The sequence below is a fragment of the Odocoileus virginianus genome, chromosome 28 (assembly GCF_023699985.2).
Source record: "Odocoileus virginianus isolate 20LAN1187 ecotype Illinois chromosome 28, Ovbor_1.2, whole genome shotgun sequence".
NCBI lineage: Eukaryota > Metazoa > Chordata > Mammalia > Artiodactyla > Cervidae > Odocoileus > Odocoileus virginianus.
The window spans coordinates 965,245-978,589 of NC_069701.1; the positions used below are offsets into that span (position 1 = coordinate 965,245).

The 13,345-nt window shown below is 41.9% G+C and overlaps 1 protein-coding gene across 8 annotated transcripts in view; it reads right to left on the reverse strand.

Annotated features, from left to right (window-relative positions):
• DEUP1 (deuterosome assembly protein 1) overlaps positions 1–13,345 on the reverse strand; it is a 115,934-nt gene that overhangs the window by 78,353 nt on the left and 24,236 nt on the right. For 6 of the 8 annotated variants that reach the window (XM_070457129.1, XM_070457128.1, XM_070457133.1 and 3 more), the window contains 2 exons: positions 7,460–7,631; positions 5,084–5,179 (listed from right to left, as the gene is read on the reverse strand). In XM_070457129.1, the coding sequence (XP_070313230.1) occupies positions 5,084–5,179; positions 7,460–7,631 (268 nt within the window). Of the gene's footprint in view, positions 1–5,083; positions 5,180–7,459; positions 7,669–13,345 lie in introns of all 8 variants that reach the window. The other 2 variants (XM_070457132.1, XM_070457131.1) reach the window with 1 other exon arrangement.

A 13,345-nucleotide genomic window follows, 5' to 3' on the forward strand; every position in this document is an offset into this window, starting at 1 on the left:
AGTTTTCTTGCACTTTTGGTACCAAATCTAAGAAACTGTTGCCTAGTCCAAAACCATGAGGATTTACTCCTGTTTTCTTCTAAAGAGTTTTAAAGATCTAGTTTTTACATTTAGGTCTTTGATTCATTTTGTGTTATTTTTTGTCTATGGTTTAGGTAAGGGTCCAATCTAGTTCTTTTTCGTGTGGATATCCAATTGTCCTGTCACTGTTTGTTGAAAAGACTATTCCTTTTCCACTGAATTATTTTTGCACCACTTCTGCTTTCTTTTGATTAGTATTTGCAGGGTATATTTTTTCTATTTTTTTCTATCTTTTTACTTTCAACTTACATATGTAGTTACATTTGAAGTGAGTTTCTGGAACAAAGCATACAGTTGGGTCATATAATTTTTATTTACTCTGCAAATCTCTTTGAACTACTATATTTAGACCATTTTCATTTAATGTAAGTATTGTTATATTAGTGTTTAAGCCTGACTTTGTTTCATGCTTGTTGCCTAGTTTTTGGTTTATCTGTTTTAGTTTTCCTGTCTTTCTCTGCGTTCTTTGAACATTTTTTAGAAGGCCATTTTAATGTATCTATAGTATTTTTGAATGTATTTATTTGTTTAGCTTTTTTAGTTATTTCTCTAGGTATAATATTATACTTACATAGCTTATTACAGTCTACTGGTGTTGACATTTTACCAGTTCAAGTGAAGTTTAGAATCTTAGTTCTCTTTGCCATGACCCATTTCTGATGTTATTATCTTAATTATTTTCTCAGTATACATTAAGAACCACTTTAGCTATTATTATAATTTTTGCTTCAGTTGTCAAAAATTTAGAAAACTCAAGAGAAGTAAAATCTACTGCATTTATCCATGCTTTCACTTTTCCAATTTTTTCTTATCATTTCCTTCTTACCAAGGAGAAATTCCTTTAGCTATTCTTTTAGGGTAGATCTATTGGTAATAAAACTTCTTTGTTGTCCAGTCGCTGTCATATCTGACTCTTTGTGACTCCATGAACTGCAGAATGCCAGGCTTCCCTGTCCTTCACTATCTCCTTGAGTTTGTTCAAATTTATGTCCATTGAGTCGGTGATGCCATCCAACCATCTCTTCCTCTGTCAGCCCCTTCTCCTCTTGCCCTCAATCTTTCCCATCATTAGCGTCTTCCCCAAAGAGTCAGCTCTTTGCATCAGGTGGCCAAAGTATTGGAGCTTCAGCTTCAACAGCAGTCCTTCCAATGAACACTCAGGACTGATTTCCTTGAGGATTGAATGGTTGGATCTCCTTGCAGTCCATGGGACTCTCAAGTCTTTTCCAACACCATGGTTCAAAAGCATCAATTCTTCCACACTCAGCTTTCTTTGTAAGTCCAACTCTCACATCCATACGTGACCACTGGAAAAACCATAGCCTTGACTAGGCGGACCTTTGTTGGCAAAGTAATGTCTCTGCTTTTAATATGCTGTCCAGGCTGTCTTGGTTGCTTTTTAATATGCTGTCACATTGGGTAATTTCTATTGTGCTGTGTTCAAGTTCACTCATTATGTATGTCTTCTACCCTCTCTATTCTGCTTTTGAACCCATCTATTGAAATTTTTTAGTTTGGTTATTGTATTTTTAAGTTATAAAATTTCTAGCTGCTTGTTCTTTATCGTTTTCTTTGCTAAAACATTCTAATTTAATTTGTTTCAAGCATGTTTGTAATGGCTCATTGAAGCATTTTTATAACAGTTACTTTAAACTCCTTTTCAGATAATTCTAACATCTGTATCAACTCAGTGTTGGTGTCTCTTAAATGACTTTTCTCATTCAAGTTGAGATCTTCCTTGTTTTTGCTATGATGCGTGATTTTTTTAAAAATTGAAACCATTTTGGGGTATTGTTATGTGACTCCAGATTTTGTAGCAATACTGTGTTTTAGCAGTCGTCTTCTGACAGCGCTCCAGCAGGGAAGATGGAATGGTGCCTCACTGCTGCCTCGTGGGAGTGAGAGTCCAGGTCTTGGCCTCAGCCGGTCACTGGGGGGAGGTAGGTGTTCCTTGTTACTGCTGAGTGGGAGCGGGAGCTCAGGACCCGCACACTTTCACTGGCACACGTTGACCGAAGGGGCGCAGATGCCTCCTGGGACTAGAGTCCAGGTCTTGGCCTCAGCCGGTCACTGGGGGGAGGTAGGTGTTCTTGTTACTGCTGAGTGGGAGCGGGAGCTCAGGGTCCGAACACTTTCACTGCCACATGTTGACCGAAGGGGCACAGATGCCTCATGACTGTTTCTCGTGTGGCCTTCAGCGGTACTGTGGTGAGGGAAGGAGCCCTGTTAGCACAGAGGCGGGAACGTCCAGACCCCTGTTAGGCCCCCCAGACGCCACTGCAGAGAAGGGCGCTGCACCACCGCCAGAGGTTCTCCTACGGTCACCCTGACACCACGGACTGCGTTTCCACTGTCTGCTCTGACTCCCCGAGGCTGTGTCCTGGACTACCTCAGCAGAGGAGGCGAGGGTAGGGCCGAGGCTGTCTACTCGGTCTCTGCTGGTGAAGTGGGTTTGCAGCTGTAGTCCTTTTCTGTGCCCTTTGGCTAGAGCCGTGCAGTTATTATCAAAAAGCTTTTAATCTCGGTAGGCTGTCTTTCTTCGGGTCTTTCAGTTGCAAGGAGGAGGCTTTCTTACTCTTTTGGTTTGTTTGTGCCCAGTGGAGAGTCTGGCCTGCTGGCTTCTCTGTTATCCAGTCTATGATATGAGAGGCAAAAAGAAATTCCAGGAACTCAACACCACGTTTTGCCTTGGGTCCCAGGTCCTAGTTGGTCTGTCTTTCCTCTCCACTTCTCAGTCTTATGTTGTTTTATAAATAATGTCCAGGATTTCTAGTTGCATTTGGCAGGAGGAATAGGGGAAAGTACATTGACTCCACCTTTCCAGAAGAATAAATCTCAAATGCATATAATGTATATAAAGTTATAGTTTTATAATTTTAGAAGGAAAAGAAAATATACCATTTTAAAAAAGGAAGCAATTTCAAAAGAAAGTTTTGTCAGAGTTTTTTAAGGCAGAATGTGGTATAACGTATCCTTAAGGTATTTTAGGAAAATAAGGTTGTAAATAAATGAAGAATTTCAAAGAAGGGAGCAGTGGAGTGAACTAGCAGCAACAAAAGCATGTTTGCCACAGGGTCATCTTCTGCTTAGAAAACTGACGTATTACTAGCTATTACACAACCTGAGGCAAGCCCACAGCCCTTCCTCTTCCTTTTACCCCTTCTCTCCTCTTCCTTCTCTTCTGCTTTTCCTCCCTACCCCCTTCCTTTCTCTCAGCCACAGGGGAAAAGAAATGCGGAAAACTGCAGTGGAAGCAGATGGCCGTCCTCTCAACCACAGTGTGGGGTTCCCCAAGTGTATCCTGCGAAACACCTCTTCATGGCGTTTACACTGCAGCTGTGCTACAGTCTTCACTGGTTTTAGCATAAAAAACAAAAGGGTTCCATGGTCAAACGTGTCTGAAAACTGGGGGATTAAAAAGGCTAGATGGATGTTTTCAGAGCAGGGCTTCTCGCAGCCTATAGCACGCTCCTATGCACTGTGAATGCCCGGCAGCAAAGGCGCACACAGCGCTTCCTGAGCTCCCAGGGCCGGCGCACGCAGCCAGTTTCTGTGAAAACTGCTGTAAAGAGACTTGTTGGCTAGCTGGCAGCCAAGTGATAAAACAGATGCAAAGCATCAGATGGTCAGGATTCATACAGTAAACGACCGCTCAGTGTCTGTAACCAAGCCCAACACTTTTTAACAATAGACATTAAAAAAAAAACCCCAGAAATTAAAGATTTGGTAAGCTGTGACTGAACTAGTTAAATGTAATTTACAGATGGTACTTAACTTGTATCTAGATCTCTGTATTTTTTTTTTCAGACTTATTCTAGATCATGTTCTCTGTTTACACTAAATTATTATAGTGATTCAATATTTATGTTGCTATATTAGAGCTTCATCTTTATAATAATAGAAAAAACAAGGTTGTTTGACTTAAGTGTTAAATGCTTCAAATCTTAGCTAGGAAAATAAACATATAAAGTTTCATAATTCAAGTTACCATCTAGCAGAAGCTATTTAAATTGAAGGCAAAATATCTAGATAGACTTAAGAGCTAGTCTTGTAAGATAATACCCATTAAGTGCATCAAATGCTTCATAATCCTATCATAATGGCTGATCACTTCCCTATAAAGGTATGTTAGGAGGAGCTTTAACTACTTTGGGCTCCCTTAACCATATTACCATTTGTGAAATCTCTGCACTTCAATAAAAGTTGGTTGTAAAGTAAAATTCATAATCAAACCATTTTCCCCACTGATTAATTTACTAAGTGAAGCAAGGATGGACTTAGTACCTACTAGACCTGAGATGCTGAGATGCTTATTGCCCTGTGTGTCATCTGTGTGAAGAAAGAAACTTTTTGCTCGTCAGCACAGTGGGGAGTATGACATAGGGATAAATCAGAAAGAAATCCCTCTCACCATATAAGCAGAAGCCCTCTCATTTACGAAACACCTGTGAGTAACAAAGCAATAAAGATCAGTTTTTTTCTTTCAATGATCTATTTTATAATAGTGAAAGTCATTCAGTCATGTCCAACTCTTCACAGCCCACGGACTGCAGCCTGCCAGGCTCCTCTCTCCATGGAATTCTTCAGGCAAGGATACTGGAGTGGGGTGCCCTTTCCTACTCCAGGGGATCTTCCTGACCTCCATATTTTAAACTGCCATAGAAGAAGGACACCCCTATTAGGGAGCAGTGACTAATAAGTTGATATTTTGTTGTTGTTTTTCACATAGCTAATTATCATAATGTAATCAGTTAGTCACTTGATTAATAGAAAGCCATTAGTCTGGCATTGTGCTAACAGGGATAGAGAGCGGACAATCTAACACAAGAGACAAAAACAATACTCAGAAAACAACGAAAGACAGGACTAAACATATAACCTGTACTTAAAATACAACAACTTTTGCTTATATTAAAATACTTAATTTTAGCAAAATTAACACAGTATTATAGGTCTAAACACATATCAAAACATGATACTAAATTGCAACGAGTTTCTTTACTTGAGCTTTCAGGGTTTGTAGTTGTCCTTCGTAATTTTGAGTCGTTGCTAAGTTACGTTTTTCCAAACTGTCCAACTTCTGTCGAAGTAACCCCACCTGCATTAAGAATAAAACTTAATTTTAATTTTTCTAAATTTTGCCTGACAAAATCACAAAATGTACAAAAGAGGAGTACAATTCAAATAACACCACTATACCAAACCAAGAATAAATATTTGTACTGTGGTTCTTAGAATAGTCATTAATAATTAAATTCACAAAACACAGATGTGGCTAGGGCTATTCCACTGGGTACACATTAGGACAGTATGGCCTGGATGTTGAGCCTTCTCACTGGCACATTAAAGCAAGATTTAAAATTTACTTCGCATTATGTTTTTGGGAGACTAAATGTCATCAGTCTTGGGGCAGAACTCCTGCCAACACATTTCAGCCTTTATTTCAGGCCCTGCTGCCTTCAGTGGGACTCTGTTTTAGTGGTGTTATGGAATAATTGTTACCTTTTTTTTTTTTTAATAAAAACTAACAACTTGAAAAGAAAATTAGGACTTCCCTAGTGGTACGGTGGGTAAGAATCCACCAGCCAATGCAGGGAACATGGTTCGACTCCTGGTCTGGAAAAATTCCATGTGCCTCAGAGCAAGTAAACCCCTGCGCCACAACTACCGAGCCATGCTTGAGACCCCGGGCTTTGCAAGTGCAGAGCCTCACGCTGCAGTTACTGACGCCCGAGGGCCCAGGGGCTGTGCCCTGCAACAGGAGCAGACACCGCAATGAGCAACCGCAGAGCCTCATGCTGCAGTTACTGACGCCCGAGGGCCCAGGGGCTGTGCCCTGCAACAGGAGCAGACACCGCAATGAGCAACCGCAGAGCCTCATGCTGCAGTTACTGACGCCCGTGGGCCCAGGGGCTGTGCCCTGCAACAGGAGCAGACACCGCAATGAGCAACTGCAGAGCCTCATGCTGCAGCTACTGACGCCCCGTGGGCCCAGGGGCTGTGCCCTGCAACAGGAGCAGACACCGCAATGAGCAACTGCAGAGCCTCACGCTGCAGTTACTGACGCCCGTGGGCCCAGGGGCTGTGCCCTGCAACAGGAGCAGACACCGCAATGAGAAGCCGGTGCAGCCAAGAGTTAGCCCCTGCTCGCCACAGCTAGAAAAGCCCAGGAGCAGCAAAGAAGACCCAGCAGAGTAAAATATAAAAAAAGAAAAAATGTCTAAGAGGAGTTCATAGGGATTTGGCTTACAGAATTTGTCTGCTTAAACAGCACATGAGCCTTCTGTTTGCACATACGGGTTGTGACAGGACCAAAAGTCAGAAAGTAGCCCTTGCATGTGCAATCTCATGACCTGCCCCTACTGATAACTATGCTAACTTGGCCAAACAATAACAGAGTTAACCAAGACAAAAACTTAAGTTCCGTTGAGAGTCCATCAGAAGTAGAAAAACAACTGTGGAACAAGTTGACTGTTGATGTTTTAGTTATTAGCATATGATCAGTAAACATGTCTTATGCCTCATCCCAAAGAAAATTCACAGACATGAAAGTCCGCGTCAGGTGAAGCGTATGACTTTGCTGAACTCCGCAGCAGGCCCGCGAGCACTCGGATGTCCCTCCAGCTTCACCAGCTTGGCTGCAAGCAGCCCCCACAGGCCCAGGACGCTCCTCCTAAGTGGTGCACGTGCTCGGTCACTCAGCCAGGTCTGACTCTTGGCAACTCTACGGACTGTATGCAGCCCGCCAGGCTCCTCCATCCACGTGATTCTCCAGGCAAGAATACTGGAGTGGGGTGCCAATTTCTATTCCAGGGGATCTTCCCAACCCAGGGATCAAACCTGCGTCTCTTGTGTCTTTTGCTTTGGCAGGCAGATTCTTTATCACTGAGCCATGTGGGCACCTAGGTATACATTTGCCCCCTTCACCGAACTCTTTTCTCTCTTGACCTACAATCAAGGTCTTTATCTTTCACTTCTTCTAGGAAAGACTTTCCTAGCAGATGAGAAAAGGCAAATGCTCCTGACCTCTGCCTGCTCCAAAGGCACACCTCTCATGGCTACTTTGTTTCTGTGGCAGCAAAAGCACTGACATCCTTGCTTGAAAACAGTATTTCACATACATGTCAAATATTTACTTTCCTAGATGGCATCGATTGGACTCTGTCTGCACTGGCAAATTTCTATAGGTTTAGGCTCTGCTTGACACTTATTTGATAGAATACATACATTTAGCACATTGTGACAGAATTTCAGGGCATTTCAAGCTATTGCTGATGCTTATACAACGTGTGTGTGATGAAAAACACATTCCGATGGAACTAGCACTATCTGTAACAGTCTGAGGAATGAACAAGTTATTAACGCAGCTATGCACTACCTCTTGGCCTTTCTGCTCCAGACACGTCTGTGCATTCGCCAACGCTTGATCCCGAAGATCTAGTCGTGTCTCCAGAGCCCGCATCTTCCTTTCCCAATCCAGTTTTTTGTTGTTTACCATGATGTCAATTTGTTCCATTAATTCCTGAAGCTCAGCCTCACAAGGAGAAGCTCTGGCAATTGTAGAAGAGTGAAATGCATTTTAAAAGACTGAAATGTGAGAACAAGAAAACTTAAGATTTTGTTTTGAATATCTTGATCATTATTTTCTCAAAATTTTCAATTATTTAAATGGGAAGAATTCTGAAAACTAGAGGCTAACATTTTAAATTAAAACTAAAAGCTAATTTCAGAGCTAACAGAGTACATACTTTTCAGTGGCATTTTAAAAAGTACAGCTATGCCATAATACAATGTAATATATTGATAAAGTTAATATATTGATACAGTTATAATCTACATTTCTCTTCCTACATATTGTGTGGATTACATCAGAAATAAGGCCACCATAAATAAAGTTAATTTAAAAATAATAAATTTTAGAGTGGGTTAATTCGAGGAAAATTCTAATTATAACAAATAATCCCAGGGACTTCACTCGTGGTCTAGGAGTTAAGAATCCATCTTGCAATGCAGGGGATGCGAGTTCGATCCCTGGTCTGGGAACTAAGATCTCACATACAGCAGGGCTACTAAGCCCACGAATCACAAGTACCGAAACCTCATGCTGCAACTAAGACCTAATGCAGCCAAAAACAAATACATACATAAATATTTAAAAAATAATTCCATCCTCTTACATGTAAATATACATATACCGATGTGCTTATCATAACCTGAGGAGGTTTGATGGCAGGCTAAAAAATAATTCCATCCTCTTACATGAAAATATACATATACCGGTGTGCTGATCATAACCTGAGGAGGTTTGATGGCAGGTAACTGGGCCTCACAGTGCCTGCCAGGGCCAGAGGAACAGACCCAGGCAAGGAAGGACCAGTTTCACAGGCACCTGGGCTACACTGCTGCTCCTTCAGGACATAAGCTTGATGCCATCTGGCTGGTGGTGTCTGCTGGAAGAAAGCTGATTGGGCAGGTGTGGGCAGAGGAACGCAAGATTTTAGACAGTGCAGACATTATTGGTCAGAAAAGTAGCAACAGCTGGTCCTAGGAAGGTCTACGGTGTTTGAAACAGGACCCTTGGTGTGAACTAGCACTGTGGAGGCTGAGAGTTGCTGAGGTTGTAAGTGCTCTCAGGGCAGGATTCTCCTTCAGAGAAGCACAGCTCTCCCCAAGGATCTGATGTCAGTTCACTCATTCAGTCCAGATAAGCAGGCAGACACGAGGCCTCAGGCTTCAGCTCAAGACACGCACAAATGTTCAGGTTAGAGAAGCAAGTTGCTTCACTACCCGTCTGTTCAGTGGTGATGGGGCTTCTGGTGTATTTGTGTAGCTGGGAGTAAGGCAGGAGAGGCAAGTGTAAAATGACACCATTTCCTCCATTTAGTCTCACTGAGTAAGAATTTTAGGGCTAATTAAGGATCATTTAGCATTTTACAAAAACTGAAGCCCAGACACATTGAGGTCACAAACTGATTAATGGAAGAGCCAGAACTAGACCCTACAGCTGCTTCTAAATTAAGTGCCTTCCTGTATCCACAGCAAAAGACAGGGTGTTTTTCTTCTTCCTCTCTCTGTTTAGTTATGACTTTGTTTGTAATGTAACATGCAGAGTTGACAATCTTCATTTTCTCTAGTAAAGTGTTGAGGACAGTGGTAACAGGGGACACTGGCCGCGGAGCTGGTGGACTTACTGTGACTATTGCAGTTACTGCACGGTCTACATTAGTACCATCTTCACGTTTTGAATAAGAACTTCCTTGAAAAATGTAGTACAAATGAGCTCTGCTGTGATAAGGTTCAAAATAGATACATGAACTCAAAGGACTCAGAACTTCTAGAATCCCTTTCTAAAATACCCAGAGTCAACCTGAACAAGGGATGTCCCTTTGACTTTGACTGGCTTATTCAACAGCCTTCTTACCAGTTGTGACACCAGAGTGATTTTAAGTACAAAAATGCATCCTGAAGTCTTCCAGTATTCCTGGGCTAAGGCCCAAAGGCTCTCAGTTTTTACTTAAAACCTAAAACCTGTCTGAGGAGAGGAATTACTAATTCCTCTATGAATAACCTGACTGGATTTTAATTGGAATTCTGATGTGGGGAAAAACAACAGAACAAAAAGAATGGTTTTCACACCATTTTTTTTTTTTCGTAGCAACATGTATCCCCTTTACTGTAGACACAATTTATTTTTTCTGCTGGTGTAAACTCTGAAAGGAAAAGGACTCTGTCAGTCTTGCTCATCACCATCTCACCAAGACTGAGCAGAGTGCCTCAGCACATGGCAGATGCTCAGTGAATCTTTGTGTCAACAAACAAGTGTTTTCCATTACTATCTCCCTGGCATTTAGGAGGGAGCCACGCCTATGGAATTACAACATAGGCCTAAAGACCGTGGCATTACTATGAGGTACTCAACCAATATTGTTAAATAAATGAATGAAGGATTTATTTCCTGCATATGACTATGTTATACAAAAGTAAGAATATTAGACTTCAGGGTGGGAGGACTTTTACAAGTCATCTAGTTCAACTACCCACTCGGTGTTTGCATACCTTGCACAGATTGGAGAGAATCGTCTATCACACCCGCACTGATCAGATTCAGCAAATCTAGGACAGACACCAGGTTCTGCCCTGGTAACAAAGGCATCAAGTACATTCCACTTGGTGCTGCTTAGCCGCTAAGTCGTGTCCGACTCTGGTGACCCCTTGGACTGTAGCTTGTCAGGCTCCTCTGTCCGTGGGACTTCCCAGGCAAGAACACTGGAGTGGGTTATTATTTCCTTCTTTATGGGATCTTCCCCACCCAGGGATCAGACCCTGTCACCCTCATTGCAGGAGGTCTCCTGCATTGCAGGTGGATTTGTTAACAGTAAGCCACCAGCGAAACCCCCTCAGTATCAATATTTGCTCCTAAATCTAGTGAACTTTAAAATAGAAGACAAAAGACTGAGTTTAGCCTCCTTCATTATCTGGACACTAACATTATTTATAATTTCTTTCTTTATTTAACTAAATACTAACACTATGCTAATTACTCTGCTGTACTTCCTCTCATGAATCCTCACAATATCCCATAAAGTAGATCTTGTTCTAACTTTATAAAAGTTGATTGAGGAGCTGAAGGAGAAAAAAAAAACATTTCTCTAAGCCTTTCAGCACTGGAGACTGGGTGGACAGGTAAACCCTGGCCCTAACTATTGGGTTTATCTGTGGAAGCAATTCACAAGTGCAAACTGGAGACTGGGTGGACTGTGTCTAATACACTACATAAGACAGGTAAACCCTGGCCCTAACTATTGGGTTTATCCGTGGAAGCAATTCACAAGTGCAAGATTCTGAGAAAGGCTAGAGGTCTAAATGCATTAAGCCAGAAAGGAAGGGGCACACTGAGGCTTGTAGAGTAACATACCAGTCTGAGGATCCTAGAGTTAAGAACATCAGGACATCATTACTTGGAGCTGGAGAGCAAAGTAGAAAACTGATGCCATAAAAGGAGGCAGGAGGGGCAAGTGTGTCGGGAGGAATGGCAGGGGGATGGATGTGGAGACAGGCACTCAGGGAAACAGGAGCTGGGTAAGACCCACGACATGCCTGTCACGCCAAAGTCCTTTACCAGAGGCTGAGGGGCTGCTGCTTAAAAGGCAGAACCTAATCAGACAGACAGCTATGGTGACGTACGATCTGTTCATTAACCCAGGATAATTTTAAAAGTGAAAAGGTAACTATTAATTATTATTTCAGGACAACAGATACAAACAGTGACAGTTCTAGGCAAACTGAAATGTAGGGTCAGTCCATCCATCAACAACTGGGAAAACAGAAGTGGGTATCAGGTTGTTTATTTAAAAAAAGAGTGAGCTTAGTTCAGGACATGAGAGATGTCTGACAGAAATGGATCTTTAGTTTGGGAGAGAGAAGAGGGGATTTGGCTTAAAAGACAAATATAGAAGTCATCATGGAGAAAGGGGAGAGGGGAAAGGAAGCATGGAGGAAGAATAAAGAGGAGACTGCTTCATGCATCGTGGATGAGCCTAAGAAAATGAGTTTCCAAAAAACTGATGAGCAATCTTATCAGGTTTTAACTTATCCAAAATGTTTCAATAAAACTCATTTTTAAAATGTATTAACATATTATTTGCTTTAGGTATATTACTGTTATTTAGCTGTACTCACTGGAAAAGGTCAGTTTTCATTCCAATCCCAAAGAAAGGTAATGCCAAAGAATGCTCAAACTACTGCACAATTGCACTCATCTCACATGCTAGTAAAGTAATGCTCAAAATTCTCCAAGTCAGGCTTCAGCAATACATGAACCCTGAACTTCCAGGTGTTCAAGCTGGTTTTAGAAAAGGCAGAGGAACCAGAGATCAAATTGCCAATATCCGATGGATCATCAAAAAAGCAAGAGAGTTCCGGAAAAACATCTATCTCTGCTTTATTGACTATGCCAAAGCCTTTGACTGTGTGGATCACAACAAACTGTGGAAAATTCTGAAAGAGATGGGAATACCAGACCACCTGACCTGCCTATTGAGAAACCTAAATGCAGGTCAGGAAGAAACAGTTAGAACTGGACATGGAACAACAGACTGGTTCCAAGTAGGAAAAGGAGTACGTCAAGGCTGTATATTGTCACCCGGCTTATTTAACATATGTGCAGAGCACATCATGAGAAACGCTGGGCTGGAAGAAACACAAGCTGGAATCAAGATTGCCGGGAGAAATATCAATAACCTCAGATATGCAGATGACACCACCCTTATGGCAGGAAGTGAAGAGGAACTAAAAAGGCTCTTGATGAAAGTGAAAGAGGAGAGTGAAAAGTTGGCTTAAAGCTCAACATTCAGAAAACTAAGATCACGGCATCTGGTCCCATCACTTCATGGGACATAGATGGGGAAACAGTGCAAACAGTGTCACACTTTATTTTTTGGGCTCCTTTCACTGCAGATGGTGATTGCAGCCATGAAATTAAAAGATGCTTACTCCTTGGAAGGAAAGTTATGACCAACCTAGACAGCATATTAAAAAGCAGAGCTATTACTTTGCCAACAAAGGTCCGTCTGGTCAAGGCTATGGTTTTTCCAGTGGTCATGTATGGATGTGAGAGTTGGACTTTAAAGAAAGCTAAGCGCCAAAAAATTGATGCTTTTGAACTGTGGTGTTGGAGAAGACTCTTGAGAGTCCTTTGGACAGCAAGGAGATCCAACCAGTCCATCCTAAAGGAGATCCGTCCTGGGTGTTTATTGGAAGGACTGATGCTTAAGCTGCAATTCCAACACTTTGGCCACCTCATGCAAAGAGCTGACTCATTGGAAAAGACCCTGATGCTGGGAGGGATTGGGGGCAGGAGGAGAAGGGGATGACAGAGGATGAGATGGCTAGATGGCATCACCGACTCGACGGGCATGAGTTTGAGTAAACTCCAGGAGTTGGTGATGGACAGGGAGGCCTGGCGTGCTGCAATTCATGGGGTTGCAAAGAGGTGGACACGACTGAGCGACTGAACTGAATTGTAATATATAATGGCACAATATATTCAAAGTGGTGAAGGAAAAAATTTTCAATAAAGAAAACTAACCGGCAAAGCTATCATTCAGAAAAGATACAGAGTTTTCCAGAAAAGCTAAAGGAATTCATCACCACTAAACTGACCTGACAAGAAATGTTAAAGGAAAGTCTTTAAGCTGAAAAGAAAGGGCACTGATCACTAACAAGTACACATTTGAAATAATAAATCTCACTGGAAAGGTAAATA